Source organism: Brachyistius frenatus, unplaced genomic scaffold, assembly GCF_029030835.1.
Source record: "Brachyistius frenatus isolate BFR_SWC_R1_liver_20210118 unplaced genomic scaffold, ASM2903083v1 Contig_3, whole genome shotgun sequence".
Classification (NCBI taxonomy): domain Eukaryota; kingdom Metazoa; phylum Chordata; class Actinopteri; family Embiotocidae; genus Brachyistius; species Brachyistius frenatus.
Window position 1 is genome coordinate 1,755,884 of NW_027210602.1, and position 19,383 is coordinate 1,775,266.

The 19,383-nt window shown below is 44.3% G+C and overlaps 1 protein-coding gene across 1 annotated transcript; it reads left to right on the plus strand.

Annotated features, from left to right (window-relative positions):
- Positions 1–1,368: 1,368 nt before the first annotated feature.
- Positions 1,369–18,225, plus strand: jmy (junction mediating and regulatory protein, p53 cofactor). The gene is made up of 10 exons (XM_069702120.1): positions 1,369–2,727; positions 7,405–7,578; positions 13,724–13,874; positions 14,062–14,231; positions 14,439–14,604; positions 14,854–15,044; positions 15,175–15,249; positions 15,581–15,676; positions 15,885–16,371; positions 16,543–18,225. Exons 1-10 carry the CDS (start codon positions 1,870–1,872, stop codon positions 16,851–16,853), a joined length of 2,679 nt encoding a protein of 892 aa, XP_069558221.1. The 5' UTR covers positions 1,369–1,869; the 3' UTR covers positions 16,854–18,225.
- Positions 18,226–19,383: the final 1,158 nt, after the last annotated feature.

Sequence of the window (19,383 nt, forward strand, 5' to 3'; positions counted from 1 at the left end):
AAACCTGGAAGTCCAGAGGGTGATTTGATTTCCTGTCTTTATCCACTGAAGTAATGTGTCTTCGCATCATCATGGAAAAACAAGGAGGTTGTTCTGGTCCACTAGCTCAGCATGCTGACCTCAGACTGACCACTAGAGGTCGCAGTCCAAAGTAAAACTGCACAACAAAACTTATATTGTCACATTTTATTGATGGTATCGTGTTATAAAATGTACTTTCGTGGGTGTGATTTTTGTTTTTGTTTTGCTTTGATCATTACAAAATGAGAATATAGTTTTTGTTTTGAACCTGATTCTTTGTGAATAAACAGAACATCTGTTTATAGAGATGAAAAAATAAAGACAAATAATATGAAATAAAAAGGTTATTATTATATTTCGGTTGTGTAACATCAATTGAGTATTTTGTTTGCGATGAAATGTATTTTGTCCCACGTCTATTTACCATACAGCATCCGGCCGTCAGCACGTTCTGTGCGTGGTTGCGTCATGAATTTGTCCACGTGCAGATGTTTATGCTCCTCGTGCACGTCTAAAAAAAAAGGAACCACAGAGACAAAAATAACTTAAAAGAGACTGAAGAAAAACCAACAAATATTTAAATGAACTAAATTCCTGGAGGAAAACACTAAAATATGTGGATTTGTTGTTTGTCTCTGTGTTTTGATTTATTAAGCTTTTAAGGAAAAAGGACTTCAATGGTGCCTTCAGGGTTCATGGAAAGAATTTGTTAATGCTTCAGGTTCCAAAGCTGCTGTATAGATACCAGAAGTTTAATAATCCTACAGAAAAACAGCTGTTTGTACTTCAATAAAATTATAAAACAGTTGACAGTTAAATTATATACAAACAAATAAAGTAGAATATAAGTAGAATAAAACGAGATTTGAAGCTCCTGTACAGACAAAACAGAGATATTAATGTCAATAAATTCAAGGCCTTATCATCCTTGCTGGTTTTCTGTAATATATTAAAAAAAGAATTGGCTGGTATTAAATATATTTAAAGTTATTTTGGTCAACGCTACAGAAGCCCTGTGACTTATCTATGTGATATGAAAACCATAACATAAATAAACAAGGGCAACGAAGATGCTGAAGCATCAAAATTAAGTTTTACAGCTTAACTGAGGTTTGCAGTTCTTGTACATTTTACACGACTTTCTATAATTTCACGTGTTTGGTGTAATACGTTTATTAGTTTAAAATACATGTTTATTAAAATTAAATCAAAGAAGTTTCAGTTATTTGACTTACGGTGGCATTTTATGACTTTCATATTGACTATTTTCATCGCGGAACCTGAATGCAGCACGCGGAGGAGGGGGTGCACCAGTTAAATCCCTCCCCGGATTTGACAAACACGCACGCACCTTGTGCTTGTAAACACAAGCGCACACGTGACACCGAGAGCCGAGCCGCGTCGCGCGAACGCATTGTCTGAGGACGGACAAAGAGCCCCGCGGTGAGCGCGAGCAGCGGGCAGGTGAGAGCGGCCAGGTGTCATGGCAACCGACGTTATGTGCCCCAGAACGAAGCTGAGTTTTCGCCCTCGGTCCCGCCGCGGTGTCCGAGCGCCTGTGGCCGCCTGAACGTCTTCATGCCCGGGACCCCGGACCTCACATCCGACCGTGAGCTGCGTCCTCGGCTGGCAGCGGGTTCACGAAGCCTTTGTTCCACCTCAGGTTCAGCGGCTCGGTTTGTTCGCTGCTGCTGCGCCAAATCTGACTGATTTCAGCCGGTCGTTAGCGGCTCTTAGCTTTCAATAGCTTTTAGCTTCTTTTTATTTATTTATTTTTTTAAGCTTTTTTCTTTTTTTTTCCCCCCTTTCTCGCTAACGTTGATCTACGTGTCGTGTTTACTGGATGAGATGTCCTTCTCCATGGAGGACAACTGGGAGTCCGGATGGGTCTCCGTCCGGCCCAAAGTCTTCGACGAGAAAGAAAAGCATAAATTTGTTTTCATCGTGGCCTGGAACGACGTCGAGGGAAAGTTCGCCATAACCTGCCACAACAGAACCGTCCAGAGACGGAGCACCTTCCTGGAGATGGACTGGAGCAGCCCCGCCGCGGAGCTTCCGGTCCCCGGTGGCTCCGGTGCTGAGAAACCCCCCAAAAGTCCGGTAAAGACGAAGAGAGACGAGGGACGAGTCCGACCGCTCTCTGTTCCCAAAGGACCAGCCACCACAAACGCTGGTGTCGGGGACAAGAAGGCTTTAAAACCCGGTTCGAGGACCGGGGAGTGTGTCAGCCACACACTGGGCTCCTGGGACCTCGTGTCTCCCAAAGCAACAGATATGGAGGTCCTGGAGCCCGCGGACGTCCCGCTGTCTCCGGATGAAGACCCCGGGGACAGCGAGACCACCAGCCGGGAGGACTTCAGCTGGGCCGGGCTGTTCTCCTTCCAGGACCTGAGGGCAGCTCACCTCCAGCTGTGCGCCGTCAACTCGGACCTGGAGCCGTGCCTACCGGCCCTGCCGGAGGAGCAGACCGGCGTGTGGACGGTGCTCTTCGGGGCTGGCGGGATGTCACAGCGGGAGACGGACGCCATGTGCTACCAGCTGCAGGTGTACCTGGGTCACGCCCTCGACACCTGCGGCTGGCGGATCCTCTCCCAGGTGCTGTTCTCCGAGAGCGACGACACGGAGGAGTACTACGAGAGCTTGAGTGAGCTGAGGCAGAAGGGCTACGAGGAGGCTCTGGAGAGGGCCAGGAGGCGCATGCAGGAGGTCAGAAAACTACTTTTATTATCATATGCATTGAAGAGATGATGTTTATTAACTGAAGCTTTTAGTACTTGAAGTTATGCACTTATTCACTCTTTAAAACCAGCCTTATATTACATGGGAGGGCTGTCTTAATGAGAGCTGCAGACTGGTGCTGGTAGTGTGCTTCATGTCTGCTGGTCCTCCTCCTCCTCTTCCTCCTCTTCCTTTGTCCACCCCCCTGGTGATCCACCATCTGTTGCTGCAGCTCTCAGGCCGGTAACATGATCCGGTGTCGGCCAGACATCAGCTGCAGTTGGTTGAACGGTCTGAGGGAGTTACACAGAAACACGAAGAACAAACAGAGGAGGAGTCTCAGGAGCGATGTGTCACCACAGCTGGGAGGCTGTTTCAGACAGCTGAGCACCTCACTGAGCATGCGCAGAGCTATGACACTTTAAATCGGGTGTCGTGTTGGTGCTAAATGCTACCTGGTTGTTACAGTAGATGTATGTTGGTGCTAAATGCTACCTGGTTGTTAAGACTAGATCCAATCAGAACTCTGAAGAGGAGATCAAATCCTGGTCACAGTTACAGACTCTGTGTATTTGACTGGAGACGAAGTCTTTCTCCTCTGTGTTTTGTTCCTCCCAATGGATGTCAGCAGCTCAAATTTGGCCCAACCAGGAGGAAATGACTCGATGACATGACATCTCACCTGTTTGTGTGACTGAGGTCTCCCGGTTCATTTCTGTGGAGGTGACTGTGATCAATCTGATGCACCAGGTTTTATTTACATGACACCAGTCATCACAAACAGATGAGGTCTGGTGTTTACAATCCAGTTGGTTCCCTATAACAGGTTGGGCCAGTTGTTTGAGCTTCGTGTGCCAATCAGTTCAACATCTATTATTAACTTATTGATTGTTTATTGGTTTCTAAGATGCCAGAGAATACTGAACAATATCTGTTCTCATTTCCCACAGTTTGACCTGTAGTTCCCTGTACAGTGCTCATCTGATGACATGCAGTTTAGACATTTATGAAAGAACACAGAATTAGAAACGCATCACACCACATATAATAATCCATGTCAACCCTGAAAACCTCAACCTCATAATCACTGATAAACTACAGTCCGTTCTTCATGAACCTTGACAGTATCAGAACAATAAACAGTCTGAGCTGGTCACATCACTTTAAAGAGTGTAGTTTAGATTTAACAGCATGTTGACGGGAAGAAAAAGGACAAATTGATTCACTTCTGTTAAAGTAAAATGAGAGGTTACCTTCTTTTTGACCGGAGAGTTATGGTATGATATGATAGTAATGTAATGTAGAGCTGCAACGATGTAAAATGCAACCATTTTGGGAGCAGATGATTATTTTTAGAACAAAAACGACCTAAATTAGTGTTTTGCCTCTTTTCAGTCGTAAAGCTGTGATTCTTTCGTGTCATAAAAGTTAACTGAATATTTTGGGGTTTTGAGCTACAAATCAAACAAACGACCTGCCTTGCTCCGTTACTCGGGGCTGTGTGAAATTACAATGATCATTTTGGTGTACTTTCTGACGTTTCGTGGATGAGTAGCAGCCTGTCTGGTTGATGCTGAGCTGCTGCAGATTGAGAATCACTGCGGTTCTCTTATCACAACTGAAACAGACCTCTTCTGACAGATAACTGGACCAGATATAGAGAGAGGGACTGACTGGTGGTTAAAACCTCCATGATTGTGGAGCGTGGACCTGTCAATCATTGACCAGTGACTCTTTCGTTACCTGCGGCCTCCCGTTAGATAAAATCAGACCAGCAGCTTGTCTACAGTAAACCTGACACGTCTGGAGCTCATACTTACATCTAATGGCTCTTTGTTGTTCTCTGGTGATGATCATGTCATGAATATGAAGAGGGCTGACTCATTAACTAGAATTTGAATGCCGGATGGATAAAGTTAAACAGCAGGTTGAAACGTGAGTCCACAGTGTTTGATATCAAATTTAAAGAAATGAAATGAACCTGGAAGATAAAGTCTGCAAAATCGCATTAAAACCAACAATTCATTATTTTTACTTCCTATTAATCCACTGATTATTTTCTCAAATAATGATTTACTCAATAAAAGCCTGCAGTCCAACATCCCACATATTCAGTTTTCTGTCATTTAATGAAGATCCTCCCTGACAAACTCCAGCTTTAGTACATTTAGTCTTTTCTTTAACTTGGAAGTTTAAACTATTGATAAGTTATGAAAACATTTGCTCTAATCGCTCTCTGTTGATGTTCCAGTCAAGTTTCCAGACTGTGAATGAAATGAACCCTGAAGAGGTCAAACCCTCGTTGTTCTGAAGGGTTTTAGTGAGCTCTGTTGGTTCAGAGTCAGATTTTACGGTCAGTTTTAAATGGAGTGGATCACAGCCGTGTTCAGTCGAGCCGTGTTCTTCCTGCTCTCAATTAAAAGGCAGAAGGAAACTTACTTGAGCAGGACGGAGCAGATTTAGGACAGCAGTCGGTGGTGATGACAGGCCTGCAGCAGCTACAGCTCGCATCACCAGCAACGTCCTGTCATTATGTCGCCGTCTCACACTGGAGCGACTCAGCAGCTAAATTTGGCATCTGAAAATTGTTTGTTTTTATTCTTACTTTCTTAGTATTGATTTCCTTTCTTTGGAGGCTCCAACTCTCAGCCTACAGAACTTCATGGACCCGGTAACTCAGGACTCCTTCAGAGGTCGTGAGTTCAGAGCCCGATGATGACAGAGATGTTTTAGGTGAACGAGGGACCTACACAGTATCAGACAGACTTACCTCACCTGTAAACAGAATTATGATTAGAGTTTTATAATAAAAACAAAACAAAACAAACAAAAAAACCTCAGTGATCACATCAGTATCACTGAAAGTTGATGAGGATACTTTAAATAACCACCTTTGTATGTATGTTCTGCAGGGAGCCTGCAGACGCTCTACACCACTGTAGGAAATATCACCTTAAAGTCAAAAACAGTGAATCAAACAACTATGCATCACAAGTAATTAATGGTACATATACTGATTATTTCTTTCATTGACCGAGTAATCGTTCAGCTTATAAAACTTAAGAAAATTATACAACGTAGATCACCGGAAATCAAACAGTCTAAAACGTGAGAACATATAGTTTAGAGAGATCGTCACACTTAAGAATGTTTTCTGGAAAAATGACTGAAAAAAAATCGTATCAGTTATCAAAATAGCTCCTTATATAGTCTCTGTTAATTGACATATTAATTAACCAGCTAATTGTTTGCGCTCCAGTTAAGACGCGTAATCCTCCTTCCTTTAAACTGCAGACACAGCAGCTCTCCTGCTTGTCAGACTGTCACCAACTCGTACATTTAACTATGTAAATACAACTGCAGCTGGGAACCACAATGTGGCACAAAAAAGGAAGTAGCAAAATAAAATTATGAAGAGATTCATGCTAGATAAATTCTCCTTGTTTGAATCGAAGTTGCCTCGTTCGTGGCCGTGCAGGCCGGGGGATCGTTCAGCGCAGAGGCTCGACTGCAGTGGGTGCACGGTTGGTCAGTGGTTACCATGGAGACACGGGGACAAGGTAAACAGTAGGAGCAGTGTTGGAGCTGAATCGTGTAGTGTCTACCCCCGGTCCCCAGCGCTGGAGCGCTTTGGAAGAGAGTTCATATAAGAGTCTCTGTTCATATCTGAGGCGCTGGACACAGAGAGGAGCACTTTATTCACGAGGATCCGCTGCTGCTACATTTCAATATTATCTGAGGTAGAATCTGTTCATATCTGAGGCTCCGTGAGCAACACGGAGAGGAACGCCTTATTCTACTGCTGCTTCATTTCAATATTATCTGAACTGAACAGCAGATGAATTGCATTTTCTTTAAACTGTGTTCATGTGAGCTACAATGAGCCGTCTGTGGCTCGTCAGACATGTGGTACCAATCACAAACAGTTGGCTCCAATTTATTCTCCTTGTACGACACGCTAACCGTGGACTTTATGGTATCATTCCTGATCACACCCTCACCCGCGCGCGCGCGCACGCGCGCACACACACACACACACACACACACACACACACACACACACACACACACACACACACACACACACACACACACACCTGAGCACACAGAAACTCTTTGTTTCCTTCCTGAAGCTTTGAAAGAGGTTTTGTTTCAGACTAACTGTAATCGTGAATCAGTCCAAATTAGAAACCTGCTCTTTTTCTACAAATAATGAAATTAACTCTGAATCATTATATTCATTTGGTCACAGCACACATTAAGACTTTTTACAGCAGCAAAAACAGGTGGAATACAAACTGAATGATGACTCACTGCCATGAAGTCATTCAGAAAACAGCAGCTCACTATGAAAAACACATGAAGTATGAAACACTGGACAGGTTTCAGGCTAAACAGTCGCCGTCATGGCAACCATACTGCTGATGGATAGAAGTCCAGCCTTCAGATTTAAGTGATCAGTAGAATAAAGTAGAAGAGAGCCGGTGGCGAGGGAAGTCAGGAAGTATTAAAACAGCCGTTGAGACTTTGTTTTAGTACTTTAATGAATTTAAACGTTAATAAAACATTAGACAGCCTCGTCTTTTAATGCTGAAGTGGAGTATGTTGCGTGTTGTTTATGTCCGACTGCACCGGTCTCCAGACACATGTTTTCGTCTGTCCCAGGTGTTGGACAAGCACCGAGCCATGGACAGCATGGTGGAGCTGCTGCAGGTGTACCCCGAGGAGGACGAGGCGTACGGGGAGCTGCTGGAGGCGACCACGCAGCTCTACCACTACCTGCTGCAGCCCTTCAGGGACATGAGGGAGCTAGCGATGCTGCGGCGGCAGCAGATTAAGGTAATACACACGAGCACACAGATACAAATGCCATCTGTTTTAGGGCTTGATTTAAGTAGGTTTAGCTGCGCGGCGCTGCATCCGGCTAACGAGTCTGTCCTGAGAACACACTGTGACCTGTGATGGTGCGCCTCGCTGCGCCGACAGCTCTGGTTCAGAGGTTCGGTTGGTGCCTCCTCAGCCCTCTGTAGTGACATTAGCACCAGTTGTTCAGGCTGTGTAGCCATGATGGTTGGTGATGGTGGTGGTGGTGGTGGTGGTGGTCTGTGCTCTGCTTTAACTCTCCATCCTGGGGCTGTGGAGGGCAGAGGATAAGCCGGAGAGGCTGCCCCCACCCCCTCCCTCTCCTCTCCCCCTGCCCAGAGCAGCTTATCAACCAGCATAAGTATTATTACAGCAGCCTCTAAATCACTCAGTAATTCTGCAGCCTCAGCACACTCCTCTGTTTCCCTCCTTCTCATCCATCTTTGTTACTTTTCTTCATTAGAGGCTTGAAAAGGGGAGTAAATCCTCACACTGATCCGCTCTGTTTGAGGTCAGTGTGAACACAGGCCTGCTTCAGTCAATAGGTCGCAGTCCTCCTTACCGCTTCATATCGTAATACAGAAATGTTTGAATAAAGAAAACAAGAACAAATCCAGCAACAAAATTTTGATTTAAAGAGACTTAAGTCGTCCACGTTCATCAATATTTCTACTGACCTGATGAAGGTCGTCAGCTGATGTCTTCACTGCTGCACTAGTCTGTTTAATTCCCTGATCTCCATTATCGTAGGTGTTTCTACAGCTAACGGTTTACTTGGAGGGTTCCTCAGACTTTTCCTCACAACTTCAGTTCTCTCCTCTGAGATTACAGTCTGTAAACCATGTTTGCAGTAACTTTCCTTCAGTCGCCCTGAAGGACGGACCGTGTGTTCATACCATCAACATTTGTTTTATTTTCTTGTCCTGTTGCAGGAATTTTTGAAGGATCTACGTTCATATTCCACTCTCACAATTCTGACAAATTAAATGACGCGCAGTGGTATATGACAAATCCTTTACATCCAGGTGTGTCCATTGGACACTGAAGCAGGTGAGACAGGAAGAACCTGTCAGCAGCAGAAAGTAAAGAAAATACCGGGTTTATTGACCCGTAGGGAAGAACAGGAGTTTGAGACTGGACTCTACAGCCGCGTTTACATTTCTCTGGTGTTTCATTTGCAGACAAATATATCTCAGAAGATATTTTTATAGATTTAACTTCCAAACTACCTCACCATAGTTTTACATCTCTTCTCAGCATCTCTGTAGCTCTTCAGAGAACAGGCTGTTTTGTGTCTGGGTCTGTAAAGACACATTTGATTGGCTGACTCGGCTTAGCCAATCACTGTTTTTCTTTAGTCCTGTCACGTCCTGGTTCACTGTGGATAGTCCTCTCAGTGTTTTCTTCCACACAGAAGGTTGGACAGCAGGATCGTGCTGAGACGTATGAAACGAGTGCGAGTTTGTGACATCACAAATTTACAGTCACAGTGTCTGAATTCAGGCTGTGTGTGTTATTCAGTGGACAGTTTACCAGTGTTCATATAGCACCCTGACCTGCTTTAATCACTGTTTATAATATGTGACCTTTAACACACATGCTGTCCCCGTCTGTCTCCGTCCTTCCTCCTCTCTCATAGAGTGTCTCAGTGTTTCAGCCTCTGGTGTGAGTACTCTCTTTTCTCCGATCTGTATCCTCACACGTTTACCACTGACCAACACCAGCCACTGTGTGTGTGTGTGTGTGTGTGTGTGTGTGTGTGTGTGTGTGTGTGTGTGTGTGTGTGTGTGTGTGTGTGTGTGTGTGTGTGTGTGTGTGTGTGTGTGAGAAAGTGTGAGTGTGTGTGGTGCCGTTGATCTAAATTAAGAAAATTTCACTGACTCACCAAACTATATGGAGCACTTTTTCTTAAAGGAGAAGTGTTGTGGTATTTCATATTTTTCTTAATGTCAACAAACCTCCAGAAAAGACCAAAACTGACAAAGAATTGATCCCAATAATAAAATAAAAAGGATTTGTGCAGCTGAACCCTGATTATTCTGGTAATTTGCAAAAGACCAAGCTGACAGAAATCAAATGGTCCAAAAAACTAAAAAAAAAAATCTTCATTTTACAGAGAGAAGACTAAAAACCAGAAAATATTGCCATTAGAGAAGTACTAACAGTGAATTTGAATGTTTGGCGTTTTCCCTGAGGAAATAGTTTAAAACAGATTTACTAATCTTTTAAGCTGCGTTGCCCGCTGATCTTCTCAGATTAACAGTTTTACTGATGCTGTAGATGAATACATGTTTTAGAAACTGTAGTAAAACTACAAGTCTTCCAGACATCTGGATCCTTTTAGTGAAAAACTGTAGATGAGGCATTTAAACACAGCAGGATTTCAGGAGGCCGAGAGCGTCTGCGCAGAGAGTTGCATTGTGGGAGTTGTAGTGTCTAGTGTTTTGGGAGCACAGAGTCTAAAGCTGTGCCCCAAAGCGGAGGTGCTCACTAAACCACACAGTATGTACTAGATGTTTTAGCAGCAGGTATACAAAATTATCAGTAAACTTTACAGTTTTATACTGACAGGAAAAGACACAATTAACTGTTTCCAACCACAGGAAATTGTCCTGGTGATGAGGAACATTTTAGGAACTTGGTTCTTCTGTGTTTCCTCTGCAGGAACCAGAATCTAAATTAAGTTCTGAGATTTATTTACCGCCCCAAAAACTCCCTGAATGGGGGGGGGGGCTTCCAATGCTGAACAACTCTAATCAGCATTTATTAGTGCTCCACACTCCAGTCCAGCAGGTGGCGGTACTGCACCTGTAGGCTGGTTTACCTACCGTCATTAAAACTATGGATCGATGTTTGTTTTAAAGGTTTCCTTAGTGTGTGTGTGTGTGTGTGTGTGTGTGTGTGTGTGTGTGTGTGTGTGTGTGTGTGTGTGTGTGTGTGTGTGTGTGTGTGTTTTTAGAGAGGAACTTGTGCCCTCAGACGTTTCCTGTCTTTTCTCTGACATGCTTTATGGATATTTCTGAGAATCTGAACTCTGTATGACGTCACAGTTTTCCGGTTTTCCCATCTCTACCACCTGCTGCCCTCCGGGCGATCCAACGGCTGAAAACAAAGCTGTATGCAAACGAGTGCTTGATGCAGGCAGAGGGAGCAGGTTTCTCTCAGACTGATAAGTTCCTCTTATTGGTGGAGAAAAAGAAGAGAGGGAGTCGGAGACACTTTAATTTACATCCAGTTTGCATCCGGCTGGGTGTAAACGGGAGGTGAAGAAGACGAGCAGCCACTTGTCACGTCCCTCCAGAGTTACAGTTTATTCTGACCTCATCTGTGAATAGATGTGTTGAGTGAGGTTGTTGTAAAACCACCGCAGAGCTTCAAGACTGTTGGATTTAAGGTTCCAACGGTGGAGGGAAAATAAATGATGTCGGGTTTTATGCTTGTGTTTAAAGGTATTTACAGTGATTAACAGACTGAGTTTTACAGTGATTTAGGGTCACAAGTTCTGATTATTTAAATGATCAAATGGTCTGTCGATTATTCTTAATTTAACTGATGAATTATTTGGTTTAAAAAAGTGAGAAAATAGATTTAAACAAATCCTCAAATAGATGAAATGTGGAAATGTTTCACTTATTTTCCATAAAAATGACTTTAATTATTGAAATTGACAAAAAAAGTAACAATCAGCTGATTAGCCAGTCGACCAATCACTGCGTCTCGACAGTGAATGTTGTGCAGAAGTCCTCTGTGTAACTCCGCCCCCTCCCCACAATCAGTTTTAAGTGAATCCTGAGTGATGAGCAGAAACATGAATGAATGATCTCCTCAATGATCCAATGAAAATGGACGTCGGGTGTTCTGGTGAATGGTGCATTGTGGGATGGCCCTGTCGGGTGTCCCGTTGCCTGGCAGGTCAAAGGTCACCCATGAATTAAAGATGTGGTTTCACTGTTACCCGTCTGTTTTATAGTGCAGTGAGCTCCAGTTACTGTCTCACATCCTCACGTGGCAACTGTCGTTATGGTGATACACCTGCTGTGTTCACCTGCCAACAAACTTAAAATTTTCACACAAAATAATAATTTTTTTTAATTCATAAAGCTTTTTAAAACAAGTTATAAAGAACTGAATTTATGTAAATCAAGTGATTCTGTGATCGAAGGGATTGATCGACCTGGATGTCGATTTTGTATTTGATTAATTTATTACCAGGACATTCATATGGAACAACAGCTTTTTAATTATTATATATCGTGATTCTCAGAAAGTACGTTTCCACACATACATCGTATAAATCATTAATCCATGACCACATCGATTATTAGATTCATTTATTTATTCATTTACACATTTTCTTCTTCTTTTGTCTCTTCTATTCCTCCTCATCTTCATTGTATTCTGTCTATTCTCCTCCTCCTCCTTCTTCTTCGTTGTATTTTCTTTATTCTTCTCCTCCTAACCTGTAGATGTTTGAGACGGACACGTGTGCAGTTTGAACATCTATAAAGTTTCAGAATTTTACAGCCTTTTATTTAAGTGCAACATTGAAAAGTATTAACTACTTTATGTTGTAATGAACAGTTTTAAGAAGAACATAAATCTTATAAACTGTAATATCTACCTTGTTACAATTCATAAAGATTCAGCTGCTTCATTTAAAAAGCAGAAGATACATTTTTCCAGCTGGTTTCTGCTTTGCATAAAAACAGTTTAACGGACTGACGGTCAGGAAGCAGAGATGTTTGGTTGGTTTGATCTGTGGATGAAACATCAGGAGTCAGTGTGACTGTCAGGTTGAAGATCTGATGAAGGAAACGTGAAGAAGATCTGATGAAGGAAACGTGAAGAAGATCTGATGAAGGAAACGTGTAGAAGATCTGATCACATCCTTCACTTCCTTCACCTCCTTCAGACACTGATTTCTCCTCCAGGATACCTAAACTATGAGATCACGACTAAAACAGACTCAAGTTAAACTTCTACTTAAATAAATTCCTCCTTTCCTTCCTGAATAGATTTTTTTTTCCTCACTGATGTAATCCCCCCCACCACCCTGTTCTTGTGCCTCACGTGCACACACACACACACACACACACACACACACACACACACACACACACACACACACACACACACACACACACACACACACACACACACACACAGAGTCTGCTGCTGAACATGAATCAGGGTCTTTGATAACTTAGTGTGAATCTCCTACATACATCTGTTCTGCATTCACACACACACATACATATATATACATATATATGTATGTGTGTGTGTGTGTATATAAACTTATACTTACAAAATTTATGTTTATATATGTATATATATGTGTGTGTGCATATGAGGCCCTCACAGAGAGTGCAATTTACAGTGCGTGTACATTTTGTTCCCGGTGCTCTCCTCCTGGAGGGGGTTGTGTTTCTGAGACTCCACGTGGCACCGTGTTCCCCCGTTCTCACTGGTTCTCACTGTTGGTCACATGACCCGACACGAGGCGGAGAACAACAACCTGGACGTGGTTTAAACTCCGCCCTGAGTTCGTTCACAGTCCTCTGATGTGTCCTTTTGTTGATTGTCCCAGTAGGACACTGGGTTAGTGTCACTCTGAACATCAACATGCACACACATGCCTGAACAGCCTCACTGGTGCCGCCCCCTGCTGTCACTCACTGGTACTGCACCGTGTGGACGGTCTGGACTAGAGGGTTTCAAACCGAGGGAAACACACTGCACGAAGTGAACGGGACAGATTACAACAGTCTGCACTGAACACGCTCCTCAGAGTCTTCATGAAGTCTGACCTAAGACATGACACAACTACTGTTGGACTCACTGTGATGAAATCATCTCTGACTCCAGAGACCTGCTCAGAAATCTCCTTCTAACTCACAACTCTCCTGAGAATCTTCAGTATCCAGCGAAAGTTGTGCTACATCAGGGGGTGGTTGCAGACGGGACGTGTGACCGCTGAGTCAGCAGATTTTCAAATTGTAAATAAAGACGGGGTTAAAAACTCTGTGTCCTTTTGAAAACCTCCGTCTGCCTGAATTCCGTGACCTGACGTGAACACATAACGGTGAACCCGTTTTAACGAGCTGCTGTGACTCGTCAGATCTGTCTGGAGACGGAGCGGCTGGGTCCTCGACGGGTGGAGGGTCTGAGGAGGGAGGATGACGAGTGGCAGAAGAAGGCTCACGCTGCCGTGCTCTCCATCCAGGACCTCACCGTCAAGTTCTTTGAAACCACCACTCGGGCTCAGAAAGGTAAACGCACTCTGTGACCTTTGAACTTTTGTACTGAATGTTTGCTTTCACTACAAACTGCAGCAGAGATCAGTGAAGACAAACATTCACCGTCTCGTAACCTTTGTCCTCTCACACACACACACACACACACACACACACACACACACACACACACACACACGCACACACACCCTCTGTGCTGTAGGTCTGTACGAGCGCATGCGAGCTGACCAGAGGAAGTTTGGGAAGTCGGCGTGGGCGGCAGCGGTTGAACGGATGGAGCGTCTGCAGTACGCCGTCTCCAAGGAAACGCTGCAGCTGATGAGGGCCAAAGAGATCTGCCTGGAGAGGAGGAAACACGGCCTTAAGGAGGAGGTGAGACGGGACACCCCGATGAACCACAGAGACACACTCGGAGAACTTGAACACATCTTCGGTTTCCTGCTTGTTGTGGTCGAACACTCGGAGAACTTGAACGCAGCCTCGGGTTCAGTTTCTTCCGCAGTCCGGTGGTTCTTCAATAAACCGTCCAGCTGCTGTCGCTCTTCTCTCTGTTCATCTCTCTCGTCTCTGTGGTTCCAGATGCAGAGCCTGCAGGACGGTGAGGACGCCCTGCTGCGTCTGGACCAGCTGGAGGCGCTCTACTACCAGCTACAGCTGCAGCTCTACGACATTCAGGCCGAGGTGCTGCGCTGTGAGGAGCTGCTGCTGACTGCACAGCTTCAGAGTCTACGCAGGCAGATGACGGGTGAGCAGCTGCTCGGTATAGTTCAGTGTGTTAATGACGTCTGTGCCAGAAAGTATAACTCTTAAATACCAACAATATGATTTAAAAAAAAACAAAGAAAAAACGGTCTCTATTACGGCGTGTCTGCTGGAGTTACCAAATGAGATTTTCAAACTGTCAAACCAAATTGAAAAGATAATTCTCTTTTTTTCTGAGTAAATATGAAGATTTAAAAGATCCGATTGTGTATCTGCTCCTCCGATGCTGCAGAGCGACAGGATGAGGTGGTGTACTACGATGCCTTTGAGAGTCCTGATGCCATGAAGGGCGTCGAGGACCCTCTGACTCCTCCGTCGCCCCTCAGAGAGGAAGAGCTGAGCGTCCTGCAGCAGAGGAGCCGACAGCTGGAGGCCCGACGGGGGAGAATCACTGCCAAGAAGGTCTACCTCAGAAACAAGAAGGTGAGTCTCAGAAACCAGAAGGTGAGTCTCAGAAACCAGAAGGTGAGTCTCAGGAGGAGGAAGAACGATGCAGTCAGCTGGTTGATCTTCTCTTTAATTCATTATTTAATCTCTTCTTGCTCCTGAACAGGAAATCTGTATCGTCAACCACAACCAGAAGATGCAGCAGCGACTCGGCGGCCATGATGACATCTGCTCTCTGCAGGTGAGACTCATCAGCACAGAAACATGTTTTATCAAATATTATTAACGCACATTAACATGTTTTATTAGGTTGTGGTTTATATTAACGGTATTCACCCCTTATGTTATAAATAATGATGAACATGTCTAATTATGAATTATTATTAACGGTATCGAATGCAGCTGAACATCTTCTGTTATAAATAACGATGAACATGTTGTAATGGGAAGAAAAAAAAAATATTACTCAGGTAATTAATGTGTTAAAAACCCTCCAGATAGATACTCCAACCAGGTGAGATGTGAATCAACCAATCACACGGCTCAGATGTTCTTTGTTGTTTCCTGTGAAGGGAGGAGATGCTGAGGAAGAAGATGAGGACAAGAGAAACACCAGAGTGAGTCAGGAGAGGCAGAAGACTCTGGACCGGCTGAGGAGCCTTAGACAGGTGAGAGACACCTCAGACAGGTGAGAGACATCTCAGACAGGTGAGAGACACCTCAGACAGGTGAGAGACCCCTCAGACAGGTGAGAGACACCTCAGACAGGTGAGAGACAGGTGAGAGACACCTCAGACAGCTGAGAGATCAGTTGTCTCTGTCCTCATGTAGTGAATACAAAGTTCACCGAGTGTCTCTCGTGTTGTGTCTCCTCAGCGGTACCCGGGTCAGGTGACTCTGAAGGCCAGCCGGCTGCGTGTGGGTCAGCCCCACAGTCGGAGGCGGGTCGGGCAGCAGCCCTGCACTCAGGCGGCCAGCGTTCAGACCGACCTCATCTCGGACCTCCCGCAACTCTCTGCTCCTCCTCCTCCGTCCGACGGCTGTGACGGCGTGTCGTTACCGACGGTGAACCTCCAGAACCTCCACCCCTCTCCTCCCTTCCTGTCGCTGCCTCCCCTCTCGGCTCCCCCGTCGGTTCTGTCTCTGGCTCCTCCCCCTCCTCCTCCTCCCCCGCCGCCTCCTCCACCTGTAGAGGAGCAGAACCCCACAGGTAGTCCGGTCCGGCACCATGAGTGTGAGTCTGATCCGTCCCCGCTGCCTCTGGCTCCGTTCTCCCCGCGCTTCTTCGACAGCAGCCAGCTGCTGACGGCGAGGAAGAAGCTGAGGAAGACCTCCTCTCTGGACTCCTCGCAGTGGAGGAGAGGTGAGGAGGAACGTTTCTGATCTTGCTCCCCTGTGGTACTGAAGGATCCCAACTCACTCACTCACTCACTCACTCACTGCCTGTTGGGTCTGTGTTGGTGAATCAGGTGTTAAACTAGACTGCATGTTTGGTATTAAAGGTCCGACCTCCCTGTTCTGTCTGTGTTGTCAGCGAGCTCCCCGATGGACGAGGTTCTGGCCTCCCTGAAGCGCGGCAGCTTCCACCTGAGGAAGGCGGAGCTTCGGGTCCTGGGGCCCGACCCGGACGACGACAGCGACAACATCCTGGCTCAGATCCGGCAGGGCGTGCGTCTGAGGAAGGTCCGGACCCGGCCGGAGCAGCAGCGACTCCCTCAGAGCTTCCCTCACTCGGCCGACGCTCTGACCCGCAGCATCCACGAGGCTCTGAGGAGAATCAAGGAGGCGTCGCCGGAGTCCGAGTCGGAGGACGAAGGCCTTCCCTGCACCGACTGGGAGAACTAACGAGGATCATCTTTACGGAGCGGAAACGGCCGAGTCGGCAGACACGCCGGGGTCACATGACCTGCAGACACCTCGGAGCAGTTAAAACTGAAACCGTAGATTTTTTTTTTATATATGACGACGTTTGTTTTCGTGTCCGTAAAGACGGACCGCTCTTTTTTACATCGTTGCTGTGGGACCCTCGGCGGGGATACGACCTCTGACCTCTGACCTCCTTGGAGTCGTACTGTAGCTGGCTGTGATGGGTTTGTTTGGTTTCTGTCTTCTTATGGCCACGTTCAGCTCCTCAAACCTGAAGATGATTGGAGGATCTTTAGAGGAGGAGTTAAAGTAGATAGAGGGGGAGGGGCTTTCATATTCATTTTAATTTGTATCTTTGAGAAGCATCTAAAACTGATGATGTTTGTTTATTTTGGGGAATCAACGGGTCAGTTTTCAAATAAATATACAAACAAACCTGGAGAATAAAATCTGATCTCAGAAGGAGAACCTAAAAAAAAAAAGAGATGTTTTCACTCCTGAGAGACTGAACCAAAGTTCATGCATCATATTCAACGTTTCATCCGGTTAGTTTTGGTTTCACGTTGAGAGATCTTGCGTTACGGACGTCATCAGCTGCGTCCGTCTGTCCTCCACCCTGATTGGTCGATAGACGGCCGACCGTCTGACGTCATCATGTTGTCAGTTCAGACTGTTTTAGTGTGAACGGAGGAAAACGAACAGGAAGCTGCTGCTGTTAAATATCAACCATCTGTCAGTGACTCATCATCCTCCATCAGTATTTGAACTACATATACCCCTGAAACTTTCATATTTCAGCTCCATCTGAAGTGTAGAAGATGATCTCATATTAATATTTAAACAGGATTCACTCTGATTACTGACTTCAGTCTAATTTGATCTGACAGGAAGTAGAAATCAGTCACTAAATCAGAGCTCAACAGATCTGCAGACAAATATTAAAATCTAAAATGAAGTTTTCTGGTCTGAACTTCTCTGATGTGACGACTTTGTTTTTATTTCATCATAAACTTTATTTCGTCTCCAGGCTTCGGGACATTTAGCTAAACTAAACTAAAGATTTGAAGACGTTACTTTGGTCTTTAGAAGGATTTATGACGTTATTTTTCACAATTTTATTCACATAAATAATAAACAGATTCACAGAAAGTAAACAACCAGCAGATGAACTGATCACAACTTAAGTCCCTTAAACAGAGATTGGTTGAGGCTTCATCGCCCCCTGCTGGTCATATGTGATGTTTATGTTTATTTTGTAGAGCTTGTTTTTTTGTTTTAGTTTCTCTTTTCACTGCCTTGTTTGTTTGTTTTTCCAAAGGTTTGTTTTCCATTTCATCTTTACTGAAGTTGTTGTTTGAGTTTGTTGTGTGTGATTTTTTTTTTTTATATATATATATATCAAATCTTTTTTTTTTTTTCAACTGAAACCTTCATTTTCCTGCATTGAACAAGTCATTGTGGGAATCGTTTTTTGTTGTTTTTTTACTTTCCTGTTGCGTTGAATATGAAGCTACAGCTAGCAGACAATTAGCTTAGCTTAGCATAAAGACTGGAAACGGAGGGAAACCATTAGCACGCTCTGTCCAGTGGAAAAAAAAAAAATTAAACATCTGCCTTTAAAGATGAATAATTTACACGTTACATCCTCCTCATTTACAAAATCCTGAAAAACATGTAAACAAATACAGGAAAATAAACATCTATATATCTACTTAGAAATCAGAAAAAAATGCTGGCTGATTCCAGTCTTTATGCTAAGCTAACTGTAGCGTCATATTTACTGCAGCTAAGAAAACAAATAAAGGTTTTGTTGATCGGGTTACAAACGGCCTGCTGCTGAGTGTTAGTTCCTTAGTTAGTTTGTTAGCGGTTCCTCTTCATCCAGAAACATCTTCACTGACGTGTGTGTGTGTGTGTGTGTGTGTCGACGGCAGATATCCGAGTTTCCTGCCCTTTTTTTTAATTTTAATTTTATTTGAACTTCTTCGTTGAACATTTGTGAAGCGTAGATTTTACTCGTCACCAGTTTGACCTTTTACGACCTTGTGCATGTGACTCGGTCCGAGGACGAACCCATCACAACGTAAGTGCAATAATGAAGACGGAGAAAAGTCATTTAATGAATTTTACTGTAATGAAATGTAAATCATGAAAATTATATCCGCATGCCTAAATGTATTGAAGTATTTATTGAAAACTTCATATTTTAAAGATTTTTTAAAAGCGTACAAATGTAAATGTACTTTATAAGGTTTTGTCTTTGTTTCCTATCATGACATTCCTCTCTGCTTTCTATATCCCACTTATAAATATTATATTTTTTTCCTTTCAAAATAAAATGAAGCACCAAACTGTTGAATTTGAACGCTTCTTGGTTTATGAAGACACACATTTGGTTTACGACGCCATGATGTGCTGTAATGCAGCTGATGGTGGAGGCGGATGAAGCTATTAACAGATGACAACACATGAAAACAGTTTCACTATAAAACAGGACAAATACTGTACT

Bases quoted from the DNA above. Each gene is read 5' to 3' on its own strand.
- jmy (XM_069702120.1), top strand. From the start codon at position 1,870: ATGTCCTTCTCCATGGAGGACAACTGGGAGTCCGGATGGGTCTCCGTC. The intron at 7,579-13,723 runs GTAATACACACG...GTGACTCGTCAG, and splicing joins TGCGGCGGCAGCAGATTAAG to ATCTGTCTGGAGACGGAGCG. The intron at 15,045-15,174 runs GTGAGTCTCAGA...GCTCCTGAACAG, and splicing joins TCTACCTCAGAAACAAGAAG to GAAATCTGTATCGTCAACCA.